Here is a 16,701-nt window from a genome sequence, read left to right as displayed (position 1 = left end):
GGGTTCTAGTCCCTGTCAGGGCGCTGGACTCTGTCTTGGTTGCTCCTCTTCCAGTCCAGCTCTCTGCTGTGGCCTGGGAAGGCAGTGGAGGATGGCCCAAGTGCTTGGGTCCTGCATCTGCATGGGAGACCAGGAGAAAGCACCTGGCTCCTGGCTTCAGATCGGCGCTGCGCGCCGGCCGTAGCAGCCATTTGGGGGGTGAACCAACGGAAGGAAAACCTGTCTCTCTCTAACTCTGCCTTTCAAAAAAAATTAAATAAAAAAAAAGTGGGAGGAAACACCAAGACAACCAACTTTTCCAGGTACTGAAGGTCCTCAGCCTGAGATTCACTTCAAACCAGTCAGGCAAACATCTAGCTGGTTGCCTGCTCAAGGCCTTGGTTCAGACAAATAAATAGCTCTTTAGCTCTAGAACCATCTCAGGGTTAATAGGACAAAGCAGAGCCCTGTCTGGTGCCCTGCCAGAAACTCCCTATTTAGGCCAGGAATCTTACCCCCTCACCCACAGAATATGCAGAAGTAGCAGGAATTAACTTCTTGGGTGAGACTTAGACTCCCCTGAGCACTCTACTGCAGGGCTGGCCTGGGGTTAGCAAGAGGCTGCTTCCTGAAGAACACATCCCCCCTCAACTGGGGCCACTGCCAAAAAATCCAGAAACTCACCAGCCCTGATTTGTGCTGGCCCAGATAAGCATTCTCTTCCAGCATCTCAGGAACAGAAGTTCAGGAGAAAACCCTGTCCTCTGGCTTCCCTTGGGAGCCAGGCCCTAGCTAGGGATGTTAGCTATGCTGATACAGGGAAAGACGAGTGCTTTCTTCCTCCTTGAGTCTGTCTTACAGGGAACAGTCTACACTGAGAAGCTCCCCTCAAAAAGAGGGGCTAGGAGTAGGCATCTGGCCTACTGATTAAGACGCCTGGTTAAACACTGTAGTGCCTGAGGTCCAGTCCCAGCTCTAGCTCTCAGCTGCACCTTCCTGCTAATGCAGACCCTGAGAGCCAGCAGTAACGGCTCACGTGAGTGGGTTCCTGCCATCCAGGTGGGAAATGTGGATTGAGTTCCAGCCTCCTGACTGGGCCTTGGCCCAGCCCCAGCCATTGCGGGCATTTGGGGAGTGAACTGGGGATTGGAAGATCTTTCTCTCAAACAAGCAAACAAAGAGGGGCAATAAGGCTGCGAAGCCCCTCAGAGCCCATCTTATCTTCATTGACTCTACCATGGGCACCCTACCCCCAGCCTAACCAGCACCTGATTGGTCACAGAGCTTTGGCTCTGTGGGAGTACACTCAGCAACCGAAGTCAGCCTAACCCTGCTTCTCTCACCCTGGCTCCATCCTGAGGGGCCCCAGGAAACTCATCCTGCATCTCTCTACCCCACGGGGCAGGATCTCTTAGCTGAAGAAAGCCTTCACTTGCCCCTCTCCTGGACCACTACCCACTTCCTCCAGACTGAAGACTCCCAGTGCAGTCACGGTACACACCCCGTTATTTCCCTAGATAACTGGGCTGAGCTTTGGGCTTATTGGTCCTAAAAACATGGAAAGCACCTAATGAGATCCACAGGCCCTTTCACTTCTCCCCTCCCCCTACAGAGAAGGATGCAGGAGGGGGATTTCTCCCCCTGAACAGCTCCAGGCCAGAGGGGGAGAACACAAGCTGAGGCCAAGCGTGCCCTTCCTTATTCCCTTGGGCTAGAGCACAAGCAGCAGCGTCTTAACCTTTCCCGGCTCCCTGAGGAGAACATCCGAGAAGTATGGTCTCTGCCAAGGGTTCTAAAGTCTTTAATTTGATTTCCCTCACATAGGCAATTGTTGTAATTATTCTGATTAGGAATCATTACCCAGTGCAGCCTCTGCCCCCCTGACAGGCACAATGCATCCAGCGGCAAGCTGCAGTGGGGCAGGCGGGCCCAGCCGCAGCTCCTGGAGGAGCTGACAGCAAACAAAAGACATCGATGGGGAGTTCTGGGTGAGTTAATGAAGTGCTCACATGCCACAGGAAGCCAACACTAAAGCTAAACAAAAACACCTCCAGTCCCCAGGGCTAGTCCCCAGGGCTAGTCCCGCCATGCCACAGCTCAGTTCCTCTACTCCCCACACCACCAAGTGCAGGCTGCCCACAGCCAGTCAGCACAGGGCCATGGTCAGGAAGGGGTGGGGCCCCTGAGCTCCGACTCCTGGCAGCGCTCGGACATCTTGTCAGTAACCCTGACGGGAACAGCTGGAGATGACAGATCAATGGTTCAATACTCTCAACAGCATGTCACTGATGTGACAGCAAATGTTATTCTAATCAAGCCATAATCATAGTCAAATTACACGGCTACATCCTCAGGAGGGGAGGGAGAGGAAGGCAGCAGGAAGGGTCACAGGTCAGGAATTAAAGGTCACTCAACCTACCTCCAGTACTTGCTGTAGGCTTGGCTGGCCATCCACCATGGCTTGAATAATCCCGGTGAGCTGAAAGGAAAGAGAAATAGCTGATGGGTAGAAAACCAGGGTATAGGGCCTCAAAGTTCTCCTGGAACATTTCCTTTCTCTTATTTTCCTTCTGCTGTGAATAGCAGCTCTGACCTGGCACTGTTTTTGGCTCAGAATCCAAGAATCTTGGGAATACAGACCCAGAACACCATTTGAGTTTCCCCCACAAAATCCCACCCTGAAAGGGGGGCACACATACATGCACACACTGACCACATGGTGTATCTCATACCTGTTTCAGCTTTCATCTCGCAAAAACTTTTGTTTTACATGTCATTTGTAATCAATAGGCTCCTTAACTTCCTACAAGTTGCAGTGCCAAATAAATCTAATGCCAAGCTTCACAGAAGTTCATATAAAACTTGGGGAGTCCACTTAGTTTTCAAGTCCACCCCTCCTCTGAGCCCCAATGCCTAGCATTTCCTCTAACCGTCCACAGTATCAGCAAAGCATATACCTGCGTTCCCAATACCAACCAACCATGCAGGAAAGAGTCACCTCTATCAAAAAGGAAACTAAGACAAAAAGGCCAACCTCACAGAAACAGGCCTAGAGAATTTCTGATTCACACACCTATGCTCTACCTAGGTCAAGCCTGTGTCCAAATAAGCTTGTGATGTTTGCTTTGTTTTAAGTAAAAACATCCCTTAGGCATGTATTAGGGATAGACTGCCTATAAGGATCCAAGGCATGGGGGTCCCCACATCCTGGACACCAACTGGAAATAACCATACCTAACACACCCCTGGCTACTTCCAGAAGAGTAGTAGCTCAGGTTTGCTTGGAAACTTCTTTTTCATTTTTTAAAGTGGCTGGGGGCGGGGGGTGGGGATTAAAACTCCAATTAAACTATAATTACATTTAATGAATACCAAATACCCAACTCACAGACACCGCTGGCTCTAAGAGGGAAGGTTATTTTCTCATCATGACTTACATGGAATGGTAATACACACCTTTTAGGGAAGAAATTTTCATTTTAAGAACGCTGAGTTCCTCTAGGTGGGTTTCTGTAGTTCATCAAGTCATTATTAGGTGGTATTTTAAGGAAGTGTAAGGACACAGCCACTCTATTTTATATTCCAGAAACTGTTTTTATATTAATCTGTATTTTAATTGGGTAACAGCTGCTGCCTACAGACTTCCCATGGTCTAAAAGGAAAATAAATTAGAAAGATTAACTACACTGTTGTTTCGCAAGGCTTTAACCCACAGCATGCCCGCCCGGCTGGCACTCCACACCCTTTCCTTGCTTGGGAGACCAAAGAACGGCCCAGCAGAGGGAGGGCCTGAGTCAAGGAGAAGACTGGTCTGCTGAGGGGTGGGGAGATGAGGCTGGGTCAGCAGCTTTCATGTTAGAGTACAAAGCACTCTTCCTTCTACTGAGTCAGCAACTATTCTCTGAGCACCTACTATGTGCTAGTCTCTACTCTAGTAACTAGAGATCCAGCAGCAAAGAAAACCATAGAGACCCTGCCCTTGTGGAATGTGTGCTCTTCTTGGCAGCCCCCTCAGCCCAGCTGGTATCAGGAGCCTGTCTGCCTTCCAGAGCCACAAACGGAGCAGGCAGCTGCCCTTTGCTTTGCCTCGGGCATGCAGGGGCCAAAGGTCAGGAATAGGCTCATTCCCAATTCCAGGTCTACCACTCAGGTTACTGACTGAAACCCAGGCACCCACCACTGCCCATCCTGGCCCAGCTTCTCTCCCGCCAAGTCCTTCCAGGGCTGAGACATACCCTCAAGCCTGGAGCTGGGGCTTAGGGTCAGGACCACCCTTGAAAAGAGGGCCCAAAGCCACTCTCCTTGGAAAGAACCAGAATGCAAATGTCTCAGGACTGGTCACAGTTTCCTGGGAAAAAGTTAGGTCCACTCCGTCCCCTGGCTCCCACCAATGGTAATTCAGATGAACTGAACAGCAACAGGCTTCAAGACAGTCTTCTTTACCCAGGGAACCAATGGCACACTTGAATGTTCCCTCCTTACAGACAGGGCAGAGGTCTGCACCTATGTACTCCATAAGCACCTGCCCTGGGCCCAAGGTAGATCACCGAGAAAAGGAAAAACTGGAGGACCAAAAAGGAAAACTTACAACCCCTCGCTGTAGACCAGGCTCACCTCTTCCCACCCTGAGACTGCAAGTGGGCCCTAGCATCTGCAGCTCTCACAAACTCCATTCTGGTGCTTAGAAGGCCTAGATTCATGGGTCTGAGAGGAGCCCAGTGAGGTCATCTCCTTCCGTCTCCAGGCTTCCCAGAAAATGGGCATTTTCCATTTGTGGCCCAGCAAGGCAGGGCTCACAGCTGAGTTCCTAAATGATTTGAACTCAACCCCCAGAAACACAGGGGCTTGAGCTACTGGTTCTACTAAAGGCAGCCTTCTAGGGGAAGTCCTCTTGCGCCTGTATCAATCCCTTCAAGGATGGAACATCTCTTACCAGATCTGCCAAGTCACGCAATAAAGAGGAGGTGAGATGAAGAAAGTTAGTCTCTGTATCTGAGAGCAACAACTTGTAAGATATTCATAAGACTTAGATGAGAGGCTGCAACAATTTTATAAAATTAATTCTGGGAGGTTCTACCTTAGGCCTAACTTAAACCCTCCATACTGAAGTTTATACCTATTCCCACTTGGGTTAATATATGTTTGTAAAAAAGCTTTTCATATCTTCACAATGAAAGGTACTAGAGCAAAGCCAAGTATTATTAAGCTGAGAACCAGGGCTCACAGGCTAAACAGAGCTCAGAGACCTTAACCACTTAAAGCGGGAGAGGTGAGAGGAAGAATTAATGTGTGCTCTGTGGCTCTTTTCACCAAGGGATTACAGATTAACTCCCACTTCTCCAGACTCGGAAACCACAGACGAGGGGCTTTTGACCCTGACTGATAACATGGCTGGTTACTGAGATCCCCTTCCCACCCAAGGGCTTTGTCCAGGAATGAGCCGGCTTCATCATAAATACTAGAAACTGCAGGAAGCAGCCCAGGAAACTCAGTGCCAATAGCATGTCAGCAACCAGCGCTTTCTCCTTTCACAGTTTATCTCCAACACAATCGTATTCTGACACCAAGACAGTTTGTTGATTACATAAGCACTTGTCTCTGGTGTGCAATCTGATAATCAGACCCACTCTTTCTCCTCAGACAAAGAGACCAATAAATCTCACCCTCTATAAGTACAGGTGCAAGACAAAGCCCTTTACTGGCATTTAGCAAAATGGGCATTTTTTTTCTTTTCTTTTTTCATGACAACAACAACAAGACTGCACAGAGTCAGGGACTAGAGATCTGAAGAGATGGAGCAGATTCTAGAGGTCAAACAGAAAGGGCCTGGGAAGGAAGGAAACACACCTCATCTTCTCTGTTAGAACCACGTCCCCACGCAGACTGTCAAGAACTAAGGAAGGACCACAGAAGGCTAATAACATGTTCTTCACACATAGCAGTGAGTGTCTCTGCATGTGAGTTAAAGACTCACTCAAGGCAGAATCCTTTCTCCTAGCAGTGAGCCTCTCTTCCCACATATACATGTGCTCATGTATTCACATGTCATATGAACATATGTGCACACACACACACACGGGCTAGGGTTCTTAGGAACTTGTCCATCTGAGAGAAAATCATGCCAGAAGAGCTGCTCAGCTACGGTCTACAGGGTTGGGCTGTTCCTAATACTTACTAACCACAGATTCTCTGGCTTAGGAACGACCTCCGCCCTATCCCCAAAGGCAGCCGCTGTCAGGCTGGATGAGGTCTTGGAACAAGAGCCCCATCCTGTGTCCGTCTTTTTTCTGAGACACAATTCCAGCTAATATGGACACCTGGCAATATTTAGATAATCTGAGGTTTTCCAAAGAAGACTTTACTTACTCAAAAGAACAAGTTAGCAGTACAGCTGATTTTAGGGGAGATGGGAAATACTTCCTGACAATATGCATTCATTGAAGGAGTCTGTATCAAGTGTATTGGGTACCAGATCCTAATCATGGGGCGGAGATGGATCAGATCTGGTTTTTGCCCTCAAGGAACTCAAGGTCTAGTGGGGACACAGATACATAAGTACAGAATATTATCTGGTCAATGTAATTTGGGGTAAGAACAATGTAGACTGGGGCACAGGGAAGGCTGGAGGACAAAGGGGAGTTAGGGGCAGGAGAGTGGGAGCAGAGCACAGGCATAGGGACCATCATGTGCAAAAAGAGACAGGCAGAGGATACCCTTGGGTGAGAGGATCTAGGAGGGAGATGAAACAAGCAGATATGAGACTAGAGAAAAAATCAGAGACCAGGACATGGAGAGTTTTGAGCTCTAGAAGCCTGAGGTAAAACGGCAGACCCAGTGCCTGCAGCATAACCATATCTTCACTTTCAGACCAGGTTTCATAGCCAGGATCCCAAACTTCCTCCTGCCAAATGACCTGTGTATGTCCCTGGAGAAGCTTTCTAGAAAAAAGACACGTCCTTTCATCACAGACTCATCATTCATCATCCTCTCTCTTCTAAAAAAGCAGCAGCCGCCGCCATTCTGAAGAAAAATCCCTCTTTTCCCAAAACTGTCGAGCATTCACTACCAGCCAGGGTCAAGCTCCAGCGCCACTCCGCCCATTCCTAAACAGCAGCCACCTTTCCAGAATCTGAGTCTGCTTGGCAAGGCCAGGCAGCCGTGCTTCACAAAGCTGGGGCCCCGAAGGGGCAGGCCACACACAGAGAGGAGGAAGAGAAGGACATGAAGACATTAGACCTTCAGGTTAGTGGAGGGCTCAGGTAACTGCCTAGGGTAAGGGAAGGCGATTTTTCAAAAGGAGCAGAAAGGACAGACCAGTGCCCACTGGTGGTACAGGTAGGTAATGCCCAAGGGAAAGGAGGGTGGAGGGGGAGGGCCAGCAGACAAAGGAGGAACCAAGAACCTCAGTATTTTTAGTTGGAACAACAAAATGCTAAAGAGACTAGGCACCTTGGCAGGTGAGTGCCTGCAACAAAGTCCTGCTGGCTGAGGTGGCAAACACTGCAGCAAGTCCAGGAGCAACCCTCGAGACTTTGCAGGTAGGCTAAGCAACCTCAGAGGCCCCGGGACCTCCCAGCAGCGTCAGGCAGGCCCTTCCCCAGTCTCCTCAGAGGGGACTATTTGGGGACTACTAAAGAACTTTTCCCCCCTATTTCATTCACATATAGGAGGTAAATCTCTAAGTGAGGGTAAAAAGCCTCTAATATACCTTAGCCCACTCTTTTTTAAAAAGATTTAGAAACACTCACGTTTTATCACCTCTGCTACTATTTTCTTTTTTTTAAGATTTATTTGAAAGGAAGAGTTACAGAGAAAGGTGGGGAGAGAGAGAGAGAAAGGTATTCCATCCACTGGTAAACTCCCCAAATAGCTGCAATGGCTGGGGCTGGACCAAGCTGAAGTCAGTAACCAGCAGCTTCTTCCAGGTCTCCCACAAGGGTGCAGGGTCCCAAGTTCTTGGGCCATCTTCCACTGCTTTCCCAGGAGAATTAGCAGGGAGCTGGATCAGAAGTGGAGCAGCTGAGACTCAAACCAGTGCAAATATGGGATGCTGGCACTGCAAGTGGCAGCTTAAACCTGTTACACCTCAGTGCCAGCCTTACCACACAGTCTATTTTTTTTTTTTTTTAAAGATTTATTCATTTACTTGAAAGCAGAGCTACAGAGCAAGCTAAGGAAAGAGAAATAGATTCCCCCATCTGCTGGTTCACTCCTGAAATAGCCTCAACCACTGGGGCTGGGCCAGGCAGAAGCCAGGAGCCAGGAGCTTCTTCTGGGTCTCCCACGTGGGTACAGGGGTCCAAGCACTTAGGCCATCTTCTGCTGCTTTTCCAGACCCATTAGCAGGGAGCAAGACTGAAAGTGGAGCAGCCTGGACTCGAATCAGTGCCCATATAGGATGCCAGTGCAGTGAGTTAAGCCTAGGCCTGTGGCTTAACCTGCTTAGCCACAGTGCTGGCCCCCACACATTCTTTTTTTTTTTTTTTTTTTTTTTTTTAAGATTTATTTATTTATTTAAAAAGCAGAGTTACAGAGGCAGAGACAGAGATGGAGAGAGAGGTCTTCCATCCACTGGTTCACTCCCCAAATGGCCACAACGACCGGAGCTGGGCTGATCCAAAGCCAGGAGCCTGGAGCTTCTTCCAGGTCTCCCACGTGGGTGCAGGGACCCAAGGACTAGGGCCATCTTCTACTGCTTTCCCAGGTCATAGCAGAGCTGGATTGGAAAAGGAGCAGCTAGGACTTGAACCAACACCCATATGGTATGCTGGCACTGCAGGCGGTGGTTTTACCCACTATGCCACAGCGCCAGCACCCACCTCCCCACATTCTTGACCTGCGATTCCACCAGGGCTCAGTGGTCACCACCATGTACAACACGACACAGCATGGAGAAAGCAGCTACAGTAAGCTTCTCCACATTGTGCTGGGGGCTCCTCTCCTCTGCCACTGGCTCTTTTAAGCCACCAGCAAACATCAAAATTTCAGTTAGTCCCAGTTTCTCAATCTATAAAACGAGGTCACGACGAACCTGCACTCAAAATGGCTGAGGACCATACCAGCCAAGAATAAAGACAAACCAGTCTTGGCCAGCCTGTCCTCAAGCTCCACACAGACTGCCACTTTTCAATGATACAATGTGCTTTCCACAAATCAGAATGAGCTTCCCATAGAGTCACTTTATAGAGGATCAGCATAATGGTGACAGAAAGCTAAGACAGCCTGAACATAACATTTCCTTCCCAGTGATTGAAACGTGCCCCTCTTGCAAAGGGCCCTTAGGAAATCAAAACTGGAAAGAACTTGAGCCCCAGCAGCACCATCCTGCCATTGGATTCCAAGTGCCCAGACACCAGGCAGGTGGGATTTATAAGGAAGGGGAACTGTTGGGGAGGTTAGGACACACTGTACCACTATACTCCCTGGGTCCATAATGACTACAGTGGCCTGAGAAGAGTGGCAGACTTCACAAAAAGCCAACTGCTGGGTCCAATGTGCACTTGCCTTAACAGCTAGGAAGACCTAAGCTCTACCTAAATGGCTTGTATAGAGAACCAGAGACCCCAAAGCTCCTCTCCCAGAGCCGTTGCTGCCCTCCTGCAGGGTTCTTACCTCTGTACAGAAGGGGGTAAGCTGTGGATGGACTACGGGCTGGACATACATGTGAAAGGTAGACTCAATCTCCATGGTCCGGCCATTCAGCTTCAGGATAGGGAATTCAATGATTTCCTGGAATGTCATAGACATAGAAAAAGCATAAATTACTTTAAACAACACATTTCAAATCATAACTGCCAATCAAGAAAGGATGAGTGTTTTGGGTCCTTAGCTCCTGCCAGGCCAAACCCAACACCGAGTGAGATGATGCCAGTAGTTAGAATCCTAACCCTCTCCCTGTAAATACCCTCCCAAGTCTCAGGTACTGGGCATAGCTGCCATCCCTGCTCCGTCTGGAAAGGGAAAGGACACTGGTATCATCCTTCCTGGTTTCCCCAACCAGTTTTTTAGCAAAGGCCTGCTCACTTGAGTCCCTAAAAATAGGCTCTGCTTCCCCTTGCCCAGGTCACTGTTTTGTAATAAGTCTGCATGTTCAGTCACATGGACAACAAGCCATCAGACCCATGCACTGATTTCCTTGCATGAAGTTTAAACACAGTGAGTTTCTTCATTAGTTTTTTATATACATATAAGTATGTATGTATATATATATGTGTGTGTGTGTATATATATATATATGAAGATAATAAAGCCAAAGAGAATGCCAAAGAGAAGGAGAAGAGAGTAAGAGAAACAGGAGCAAGTGCCTCCCACCTTTCACACAGTACACACTTTCCTTGGCTCCCTCCCTCCCCGCCCAATCGCTTAGCCAGCCCTTCCCAGTCCACTGGAACGTAATGGAAGAGGAGGAGGAGGGGTGACAATTTGTTTGGTGTCTCTAAGATGAATTTGTCTCCGTTATTTAATAGAGATGCACAGCACCAAGGTCCTGGTGTGCAAACACGCTTGCAGAACGCTGGCTGTGCAGCAAGCCTCATACATCGCTCCTGGGAAGGGAGGAGCGCACCAGAGGGGGGAGAGGGCAGGAGAGAGCACACGCGCACCAGAGAGAAAAGGGAAAACAAGGAGAGAGAAGAAAAAAAATTATTGCTTTTTAATATTCAAAAACAGTTTGCAAAATTTAATCAAAGCAGAGGAAAAGCTAACATTTTTACCACTTTGACATTTTTATTAGCGCTTTCATAAATTTTTAAAACATGAATGGAATTAGTTTACAACACAAAAAAACTGCCCTGAAAACATCTGGAAGAGACAAATAGGAAATAATAAAAAAATAAATAAAAGCAAAAGCCTCCAAGTAGAATTAGCATGTACAAAAGGCCTCCACCACTGCAGAGAAGAGGAAGGGCTTTGCCCACTAAGTGGCCCCAGTAGTCAGCTCTAGTGGCAACCCTCCCCCACACCCCTGTTCTGGAGAGGACCTTTTCAGTACCACTGCAGCCAAGGCAAACTGGTTCTCTCCAGAGACAGCTGGAGAAGCAACACCACAGCTAATGATACCTGACTGCGCCTAAGAAATGATGGGATGGGAAACAGGAAAAACAGTCAATCTCCTGGAGGTCCCAGAAAAGCCAGGCATCCTCCCTCCAAAACACACCACCATTGGGCTTGTTTTTAAAGCATCTTGTTCAATTCAGCACATAACACTAGCACTGAAAACCTTACTGAGGCAGTCAGATGTCATGCCAGAGAAATTCAAAGGTTCTAGTTGCCTGGGCTCCTTGGACTGACTCCCAAACACGGGCATGCTGACAGCAGCTCACTGCCAGATAGAGGAAGAGCGAATGGCTACAAGGCTGATGAGGATGGAGGCCCAGGCTGCTGCACAGACCAGGTGATACCTGTCCTCTAGAAGCAAAGAGATGTAGGCAATTATTCTCCAATTCCCTGGGCCTTCCCCCCACCCCCCCAACAAAGCAGTACAAAGCCAAGTAGTTTGCCCTGAAAAATAAAACTGAACACATCTGGTCCACCTGAAAAATCAGATATCCAAGATATCTGAGAGCCAACTCTAAGTTGTGGTTCAGAGTCAAACTCATCTGACCCCTGAATTCCTGAAAGATCCTTCCCCCACCAAGTGGACGAAAGGCTTCCCCAGCATGAAGAGCTCCACAGCCTGGCGAGTTTGGCTGCCCTGGTGTCTAAGGAGACAAATACAGCCAGCTCCTCACTAACAATGTTAGCTGGGCCCACAATGAAATTTAACCTGTGACACAACTGTACTTTTCATTTAAACTTTCATTTGGAGAGAAGCAGTGTTTGGAGACCTGCAGTTTGTCCTGCTAATAAAGACAAGTGTTGGGACCTTTAAGAATGCCATTCATCTTTGCCTTTTATTAAATTCAATTTTCTTAAGCCCATGATACATTATGAAATTAGGAGTTGACATTCCTCTGGAAACAAAAATATCTATCAAACATAAATAGAAAAAAACACCCTCTATTACCAAGAATTTATGGCTTAAAGTTGATCTCTTTCCACTTTTTTACAAGCACATGGTTTGTTTTAGATATCTGAAATGTTCTTACAGATCTAGAATTTCATTAGTATTTATTATAAAATAGTATGCACTTCGGCTCCCACTCTAACCAGCACTGAGTCAGCAGCCCCAACAGACTCTGACAACTTGGCCTTTGAGTGTCTCCACTGTAGCTCAGTATTCAAACTTTAACTTTCCCGCTGCTGGGGGAAATGGAACCAACTCAGTGCTGCCCTCTCTGAAAGTAAGAATAGGCCAACCTCAGCTCCATGGAAAGAAAGGGCAGACCTCTAAAATGTCTCAAGGCAGGGACCCAAGGCCTAAGACATCAGAATGGGCCTATCATGAGCATGCCCCTCGAATGCTGCTGGCCCATCAATCAGGCCTTCTCCCCAAGGCCACTAAGAGGGACTTCCCAGGGCCAATGCCTAACCCTGAATTTGCAGGGCTCCTTCCTCACTCAGCAGTATCAGGAGCTGCTGTAACAATGTGTCTGCACACTGGCACATGCATTTGAGTCACTGAGGATGCAAAAGAGGAGCTTCTGACAGAAGACTCTGGCTTCTTACCTTCCCATACTGCCAGCAAGCCCAGAACCTCGAAATACTGGCCCCAACATCCCAGTCACAGAACAGGAGCCCCAGGCCACAGCAAGTTTGCATGGATCTGCAACCAGTGCACCCAGGGCAGGCCAATGACTTCCTTCATAGTTTTTAGCAGAAAATGATCAGAAAAGTGATCCTAACACTACAGGTTGACAGCATCTTCACAAGGATTTCTGAAGATGGGCCAACCTGCCAGTTTCTAGATCCAGCTGCACTCATAAAACGATTCCTGCCTCTCCCCTTTTCCCTCATCCAATGTCACTATTCCCCTAGGAGAGGTTTTTGAATGTCTTCTTGCACAACGGTAGCACCAGGAAGGAATCAGCCCTCTTCCCCTCCCCTAATAACAGCTTCACAACATACCCTTGTATCCATCTGCATTCAAGTAAGCTGCCTGAGAGCCTCCTTTTACAGGACATCATACAAGATGCAGTCTCTGGCTGGGAGAAGTGCACGGACTAGTGATCAGGAAAGATGTGAACAGTGAACAGTGCACTGTGATAAATGCCTTAAGTGGAGAGGCATACAACATGTGATGCTTTTCCATTTACAAAAGTATGCTTTCACACACATACATGTTCTTATTTTACCCTTATTAATCCTGATCATCTTCATCATCAGATCATAAACCAATACTATTAAGCACCTACTAGTTACCAGGGAGGGGCTGGGTGTGGTCACAGAAATGAACACAATGAGATAGTCAACAGTCCAAGCAAAGGGTGGGAAGGAGCTGGCCTTCAACATAAAGACAAAAGGAGAATGGAATCATCTTATTCCTCCCATTTTTGCTTATTATGCGGCACACACTGTGCTAAGTGCTCTAGGAAAGATCTCATTTAATCCTCCTAACAATTTAAGAGTCAGGAATCATCACTATCCCTATTTCACAAATAAACTAAAGCCCAAGGAAGTGAAAGCACTGGCTCACAGTTAGACTGCTAACGTACAGAGCTGGAACGCCAAATGGGGGAAATGAGACTTCCTGTGAGTAGGACTAGCAGCTTTCAAATTCCGATGGATCAAAAAAAGTCTTCCCTTAGCCCGGAAGACTGTTCTGCAGATAACTGTCCGCTAGTCCCTAAAAACAGAGGCTGCTCTCAAAGCAGGAAAGCAGCAAGGGTAGACTACGGAGTCCTGGAGGTTTGCTACTGCAAAGCCTCCATTGGGGCTACAGTTAACACATGACCTAGGCGATGTGCTCAGGGAGGACAGAAGCCAGAAGAAGTCTTTGGTTTGCATCTCTAGCACCGGGCTCAGTTCTGACACACAGTCCTTACTCTCTCAACTACTGTGTAACTATAGAAAAGGGCTGAAAAGTGGAAGAGCAAAGTTAAATGCCCGGCTCTGAGAAAACACTGCTTTCACAGAACTCTCCACATTATCAGAGGTAAAATGATCTACCTAAGATGACAAAGACAGTAGGCAGGAGAGCCAGGATTCAAACCCAAGCATGTAGCACTCCAAAGCACTTTCTACTATATCTGCATTCTCATTCCTAAATAGTTTCTTCCCTCAATTGCTAACAAATTTTACCTAGAATAACCAACTGTCCTGTTTCCCTGGAACAAGACACTTTCATGCTAAATCTGGTTATCCTACATCATTATGAACAGAGTACCATAAACCCAAAACACTGATCTGCTATGGGGAATAGGACTGGCCACAACTTGACAATTAAGAACAAAAGCCTCAAAATTTGAATTTGTCAAAATATGCAAGGTTCCAAGCATACTGTTCCCACCATCTCTCTCTCAATAAACTGCTGGTTGCAATTTCTATTCTTTCTTTCTTTTTTTAGAGGAGAGAAGACAGAGAAATAAAAAGGAAGTGTTAAACAAAACTTATGTTCATTTGCCTTTTTAAGAGAGTTGAAGTAGAGATTTTAAACCTAGCTGCTTTCCAATTGCTCAACTAGGAACCTCAGTGATTGCCCTGATAAACTGAGAACAAAACTGCAAGAGTATTTCAAATGGAATTTCACACCCACAATTGGTAGATACAAAAAATAAATGTGTATGTGGCTTTCAGGGTATTCAAATCCCTTTCATCTAAAGTGTCTACAGTGATAAAATTGTAGCTGAAGATAGAACACCACCAACAAAAAGGATTTTTAAGCAGAAAGGACAGAAGTGACACTGAGAGTCCAAAAGTATAGTATTCTAGCCCTTTTTCCAAAGCATAGATTCTCCTCTACCTGAACTATTTCCATGGTCCTACCTGAAATAAGGGAATATGCGGATCATTTTTCATGGCTACTCGTTCTCAATCTGGCATTCTCTCAATTCAGAAACAGTGGCAACCAATCTATCCCTTCCTTCCACCCTACAAAAAAAATTCCCACAAGCGGTGTTCCTGTACTCAAAGGATTGATAAAATTAAAAAATAATATTATACCACAAGATAGAGAAGCAAACATGCAGAATTTTTCATATACTTGGTTCTGGATGCAAGTCCCATGCAAAGGTGAGCCCTTTCTCCAAGGATCCAAGGAGCCTCCTAGTCTCAGGGAAGAAGGGAAGTTAGATGAGAGAAGCGAGGACTATATTGGGCAATGGGGCACGGTCTGCTTAACAGTTTCTCCCTTGGAAAAGGAAAAAAAAAAACAGACATTTTATGCACAAGGAGCTTATTTCTTAAACAAACACTCGTGGTTTTGATTTACACCACAGCCTGCTCCTAAATAATTTATGGCGGGTTAAATTTATTGCCGAGCCCTGCCTGGCTGCAAATTCGAATTGCCAAATAATTAGATTTTAGGGCAAAGCTTATAAATTACCCGTCGATTTGTCCGGACTTGTTTGTCAGTTGCTTTGTGCTTCAGGTCATCTTTGGCATTTGGCTGTTTGGGTTTTAATTGCTGATTTACACTTTGACAGATGAGAGCTGATGCTCTAAGTTTCAGGACGAGGAAGGGTAAAAAAAAAAAAAATCAGAGCTTTATAAAGACTGATTTTTCACTTTCATGTCCCCCTTCATGCATCCCCATAGACCCCAAAGCAATTAAAATGTAGAAAAGAGGCCAAAAATAGACACTGCTATTCTTTACTCAAGGTGGGTGGGGGTGCAGAGTGAATTATAATTTACCTTTACTGAAATCTGAATTTTCCAAAAATAAACAAAAATAGAACCAATAAATGAAAAGAGGCCAAAAGCCTCAGAAACCATTTCCTCACTCAGGGGTATACACTCCTGTGTCCACCTCCATATGAGCATCAACCTCAGCCCCAACGCTTTTACATACACTATTGCGGGTAAGCAGATACTGGTGGCCTCTGGGAAGCTGACCCTTCAGGAAAGCAAACAACCAAATGATTTCTTAGTAGCTACATGTATACAAATAGTTGTAACAAAATTAATCTGAACAAATCTCAGGTTGTGTGCAGGAGAGGACTTCTGGAGGCAGTAGCACTAAGAGAAGGCATGGAAGTAGAGAGGTGGTGCCAAGCCCGACTCCACCTTCCAATGAAACAAAAACAGTCTCTCTGGGGAGTGCCCTGGTTAGTCCACTACGCTGACAGAGGGCCTGGTGACTCTCTGTGCACCCTGGAGAAAAAGGGACCATCTCCCAGGCACCTGCTGTACCTCAATAGCTTACTATGAGGCCAGGAGTCAGAATAGTACTAGCACTGATTCTACCATCACAGCTCACACATAACACCATTATATGCCAGGCACTGTTCACACTGACATATATTAATTCATTTTATTCTCCCATCAGTCCTATAAGGCTGAGGCATAAAGAGTACAAGTAACTTGCCCAAGGTCAACTGCTAGAAGGTAGTGGAGACAAGACTCATAGAGTCTAGTTCTGGAGTCCATGCTCTTAACCACTATGCTGTACCTATTTATTAAAAAAAAAAAAAAAAAAAGATTTATTTATTTGAGAGGAAAAGTTAGAGAGAGAGGCAGACACTGAGAGAGGGGTCTTCCATCCACTGGTTCATTCCCCAAATGGCCACAATGGCAGAAGCTGGGTCCATCCAAAGCCAGCAGCCAAGAGCTTCTTCCAGGTCTCCCATGTAGGTACAAGGGCCCAAGGACTTGGGCCAACTTCCACTGCTTTCCCAGGTCATTAGC

General features: G+C 46.7%; 1 protein-coding gene across 20 annotated transcripts in view; it reads right to left on the bottom strand.

Moving 5' to 3' along the window:
• Positions 1–16,701, bottom strand: part of ERI3 (ERI1 exoribonuclease family member 3) — a 146,535-nt gene that overhangs the window by 99,336 nt on the left and 30,498 nt on the right. For 17 of the 20 annotated variants that reach the window (XM_008265370.4, XM_070078596.1, XM_070078605.1 and 14 more), the window contains 2 exons: positions 9,592–9,708; positions 2,399–2,458 (listed from right to left, as the gene is read on the bottom strand). In XM_008265370.4, coding sequence (XP_008263592.1) covers positions 2,399–2,458; positions 9,592–9,666 — 135 coding nt within the window. In that variant the 5' untranslated portion in view covers positions 9,667–9,708. Of the gene's footprint in view, positions 1–2,398; positions 2,459–9,591; positions 9,709–15,400; positions 15,516–16,701 lie in introns of all 20 variants that reach the window. The other 3 variants (XM_017346365.3, XM_070078607.1, XM_070078606.1) reach the window with 1 other exon arrangement.

This window comes from Oryctolagus cuniculus, chromosome 7 (assembly GCF_964237555.1).
Source record: "Oryctolagus cuniculus chromosome 7, mOryCun1.1, whole genome shotgun sequence".
NCBI lineage: Eukaryota > Metazoa > Chordata > Mammalia > Lagomorpha > Leporidae > Oryctolagus > Oryctolagus cuniculus.
Note: the sequence above shows the minus strand (reverse complement) of the source record. Positions and strands in the feature narration are given on the sequence as shown.